Genomic DNA, 5,288 nt, shown 5'->3' with positions numbered 1-5,288 from the left:
GTAATTTCTCCAAGTACCACCATCTTGTTAGGCTTTTTATCACAGTACTAGAACAGAACTTGGATCTTTTGAACTTGCTGGGTTGTGTCATTGAGACACAAAATCATTCGAWMATTCGCATTTATTGGCAATGCATGATTGGTTGAAAAATGTGTTTTAAATACATCCTCCATTTTTACACATAAGTCCAAATTTCTGAGTTTAAAGTTGGGGGAAAAAAAGTAAATTAAAAGAGAGTTGAAATCCCCAATGGTAAAGTCAGTGGGTGCTTACAATCTCCAACCTCACAATCCAATATGGCTGCYCTGACATTAAATTTAGTACGTCTGACAACTTGTGTATWATTAAGCTAAGTCAYACACAATGCTGCACAATCTTTTTTAATTAGCATATGGCAMMGTTTTTAATGAATAACAGCTAATGTGCTTGCATTTAGCTTATAAACAATTATTTCAAGATTTTCTTTTTGAAAACCACTGTTGTCAGYCCACCTGCCACTAGTYGTACATGTACCACAGTTTGAGAACCATRTGTCTAAGGCTATGACTCTTACACTGTTGCGTTGATGGTATTGMCGCTYCATATAATTGCACTTTTATTTAATTGAATCGCTGACTCACAGAGTACTGTGYAATGTCCATTTGTGAATATTTTCTATACCAGACTAATTGCAGTTAGACATGCAGGATGAGTCTGGACYTCTATTGCTATAACTAGCTATGCTTGTCATTTAGCACAACAGCTAGCACTGGTTTTCTGACATCATACCCTATCAGTACCTACTAACATAGCATTGTGTTCCAATAAACACTCAAGRAATCAAGATCCCTGTCCTGTTCTGTCCTGTTTTAAAATTATGTCATTACTTTAAAATTGTATTAAGTCTTAAAAAAAACAAACTTGGGAACCACTTCGGCTAAGACATAAAGAAGCTCTTTGCAAAACGTATCATAGCTGCAGTTGAAGTATTTAATGTTGTAAAATATAATAAAAATAGTTGCAGAGATCATTGACGTGTACATTCTGCATTTAAAAGTGTACAGGCTTACCTTAATAAGGTGGCGAATGCATTTGTAAATATGTACTTGTTTTAACATTTAGTTGTTCCTCTCCACATACATTGTTAAATTATTTCCTATTTAGAAAGTGAAGGACTGCGTATTTATAGTGCATTAGTAAGCTACCTCGTCCAGTTTAAATAAATAACTTTTTTTAAACAAAGACCTCTGTGGACATTCTATTTCTGCACCTTTCTCGCTCCTAAAAAGCGACTTTTACACAGAAGGATCCCACTAACCACCCACCCTCGTTTGTTATAAAGATTTACTCTGCAGTTGTGGGCCAGATTGTGTGAACACTCCCTCCCTCCCCCTCTCTCTCTCGCTCGAAGATTTCTCTGCACGTCGTAGGCATTTGTGAGGTGTGAGATGAGTAATCGCTCCTTTTATAGGCCTCGTTCTGAACATGTCAAATGGGTTTTATAGCTCTATTTGAGCTCAGCTTTTATATGTTTTTTTTTTTTTTAAATACCTTGGATACATGGATGGTCATGAGAATCAATTTCCTATAAGCACCAGTTTGTCATAATGTACCAAATTAGGCTGTAATTCCCTTTGGGTGTGCGTTCAATAGCGAATTATTGAACGGCTTCAGGATCAAAAGCGATGAAGTTTCTAATTGTGTTCCTGCATCGTAATGGATGTGAAGGGAAAATGTTACTCAGCTCTTCCAGATTTCAGATCAAACGGTACTTCTGAGAACGCTCTGAATTCATCTTTGGTCTCTTGTCATCTCCTATGTTCCTGCGATATTCACCGAGTGTCAATTATTTTGCAGTCAACGGTCCTAACACCTCTACCAGCTCTTCTGATTGTGACAGTTTAGAAAATGACAGGAGAAATATTAATACAATTAAATTATCCTTCTACAGCACCACTGAAAAGCTTCCATGCCCTTTGATTGATTTTTTTTTTTCGGGAAGGATCAACACATGGCAGCGTGCAACTGTAAATTAGAAGGAAAATGTATTTTACAAATAAAAAATCTGTAAAGTGGGGCATTCATTTTTGTGTGGCCCCCTTTACTTACCATTAAATAAAGTGAATTGCAGCAGATTGGCTTCCACCTCAGTATAAAAATGATTGTCAGTGAACACTAGTGAACAAACAACATCGGTAAACATCCCAGACAGATCACTAATACAATTGTGGAAAAGTTGAAAGCATGGTTAGGTTATAAAACATTGTCCTTCATCTCAAAATAAAGAGATAATTGYCAAAGTGGAAACATCCCAGTCCAGTAATCGGAGGAAAAGGCAAGAATTCAATACTTCTCTGGAGGAGATGCAGAGATCCTCAACGACAGTCTGTTTGGAAGAGTGGCAAACAGAAAGTCATGAGAAGTCCATCTTATTGCGGGTTATGTTGCAAAAAAAAAACTGTGGCTAACACAAAACTATCACTCCACACACTACCAGGAACACACGCGCTGTAGGTGAACCATAGATGTGGCAGAACTACGGTGTGGGCAACCTGTCAAGACGAGGCTGCAAAAGACATCACTTTCCAGTAAAAACACGCTAAACAGCGCGACAGCTGGTGTAGATCGAAATATATTCATGTGTTAGAATAAAGCCAAGACATAAATACAGTTGAGGATATTGAAAACTGATATGATATGAAACGTAAAGTGACTAAAAAACGGAAAGCTCCGCTGCACGGATACAGTATTTACCAGACGTAATACTGACGATTGGCTGCTTGGAGAATGTTTGGACACGTCTGAAGTATAATCTTCAAAAAATGTATATATTTGAAGAAACACGCATTCTTTGTCACGCAGTATTTGTCTAACATCATGCAAGAACATATATAGCCTACATAAAAAAAAAAAAAACCTGTTGAAGTATTTCTTGTTAATGTGAAACAACTACGGTTTCACTTCATTGTTTCAAGAAGAAAGAACGAAAGAAAGACCGGATTTGCAGATCAGCAGATGTAAATAAGCGCAGCAGGCCAGCAATTTGCACCTTGTTCTAAATCTGTAGCCTAACATGCGGGGTAGAAGGTGTGAACGGTGGACTAAAGTAACGCGCCATCCTTATCGAGCACTTTACAAACTCAAACTTATCACATAGCTCGTTTATTTACTYCACCAAAAGAATGCATGAAATAATAATAATAAAAAGCCTGGTTCTACTCCGCAATTTTTTTTTCAGATTATGGCATCTACCAAATCCACACTTGTATGTGCATGAAGTGTGAGGTGTGAAAGAAGACGGCGAACAAGGCCGCTTTGATGTGGAGGATCTGTCAGGACTTGACAGCAGAGTAGTCTCCGTAGCTTTTCAGTCAGACAGACATCGATTTGCATCAGGAAAATGAAAGTCACAACCACAGGACAGGAAAACTTTAACATCATGCATGCTCTTTGTAATCTAATCTGAATACGAATTGCAGCGTCATTGGCGCATTCTTTTATATTAATGCGTTTTATCGCCATCTAGTGGTCAGACCACTTTAAGGTTTATCGATCAAAAGCCTTGACAATCCGACCATCTGCATCGTGACGTGGGTCCAAAGAACAAGCCTATAAACGAATGTTTAGTCAAATAAACAAGTGCACATTTTTCGTTCAATTTGAATATTGTTGTACACCATATTAATCGTTCTGTTCTTTCAAAAGAAATGTTCCCAAATGTATTCATTTATTTATTTATCCAGGCCATATCTGACAAAGAAAGTGATTTAATTAGAGCTAAACAGCAAGTTCTCCTAGTTTTGTTCATTGTTTGAAAGACGTCAACACAGCTGTGTATTCTGAGTAAAAAGTCAGCCTCTGACATCGGTTTGAGGAATGTTTGCCCACCTCCTCACCTTCATCTCTGAGACGTTTAAAGGTYAACCTTAATCCCCTTCAAGTGACCCGAGGGCTTCTCATTGAGATCAAAGTCAGGAGCTTCCACTTCTTTGCTCTTTGACCGGTGGAGTTATGGCATGTTTAGGGCCGTTGCGATGTTTCCGAGTCCAGCTCTGACACAGATGTCACACTTTCTTCCTTTGACGGTAGGATTTTTGGTGTATTCAGTTACGAATGATGAACTTGTTCAGTATCTTTCAGATTGGACAGACCCGCTGTCTCAYATTTGTGAGCACCTTGAACTTGTTTTGTGATAACATTTGAAGGCTTTCGAGATTTTCTTTAGCATCCTGCAGTCTTCTATTGGACTGAATTTGCTTGGGCAACCAGCCCTGGTGTTTAAATCTTTTAATTATAACTTTTCCTGTTTTGTCAATGTCACACTAACAAAAATGTGCATACAGGGAAATAAACACAAGGCAACGATGTGTGGATGTGAAACTGCCATAGGTAATATGCAAAACAATGTTGATTTCAAATGAAACATTTTTATTTCAAGAAAATATTTATTTTTCATTGAACCAAGAAAAAATAAGGACACGAAAAAGAAAGGTGCTTGAGAAACCTGCTGAAATAGCAGACAGACTAATGACACATTCAGAAAAGGTACAGAGRAATAGCATGGATTCATGTGAAATTATAAAATAAAAACCCCCCAGGCATCTTGTTTCTAAAATAATAACAAACCTTCCAGGTTTTTGGCTTATAATGAGCTGGTGTCATCTTTTACTCTACCAACCTTATCCACTGTAAACAACCACACAGTTATTTTTCCCTTTCTGATTTGCAGTCAGCATTATTGGTCCTGTCTGTTTTATAATTTAGTTTTTTTKTGTGTGTTTTTTTTTTCTAAGAAACGCATTATGTAGTTTTCAAAAAGCATGTATGCAAAATATATACAAATGTATATACTCAAAGACTTTTTTAAAGATTAACGAGTGCAACGYCGGCAAAGAAATAAGAATTTCACATCTGAAACAATTGAAACATTTCATAACTAAAATATGCCGAACCCACATCAAGCATAGTTTGGTAACACATGGCTCCGAAGAAAAACAAAAATATTTCTGAAACACTACAACCGAGTTAAAAGCAGCGTTGTGCACATGCTCGGTCATGTCCTGTTAAAATATTCCGATCGGCTTAATAAATACTGCAGTATTGCATGTGCTTTCATTAGGTGGGATATGGTTTCTACTTTATGGCATTTCAGAGGGAAATATTGCACATTTTCCTCCCATTACTCTCATTTTACTMCCATGGGCCAGCTTGCTCTCAGCTTCAACAATGTACAGAGTGCTGGATAAAACAATCAATAAAAAAACAAACCAGGCTCACATTCAGTCTGGAGCTTCTTAAATAACCAGATA

General features: G+C 37.4%; 1 protein-coding gene across 1 annotated transcript in view; it reads left to right on the top strand.

Annotated features, from left to right (window-relative positions):
* Positions 1-3,979, top strand: part of hes6 (hes family bHLH transcription factor 6) — a 7,258-nt gene extending 3,279 nt beyond the window's left edge. Inside the window, exon 4 of the mRNA XM_008434188.1 lies at positions 3,921-3,979. Within this exon, the coding sequence (XP_008432410.1) occupies positions 3,921-3,979 (59 nt within the window). The remainder of the gene's footprint in view (positions 1-3,920) is intronic.
* Positions 3,980-5,288: the final 1,309 nt, after the last annotated feature.

Source organism: Poecilia reticulata, linkage group LG17 (genome assembly GCF_000633615.1).
Source record: "Poecilia reticulata strain Guanapo linkage group LG17, Guppy_female_1.0+MT, whole genome shotgun sequence".
Taxonomy (NCBI): domain Eukaryota; kingdom Metazoa; phylum Chordata; class Actinopteri; order Cyprinodontiformes; family Poeciliidae; genus Poecilia; species Poecilia reticulata.
Note: the sequence above shows the minus strand (reverse complement) of the source record. Positions and strands in the feature narration are given on the sequence as shown.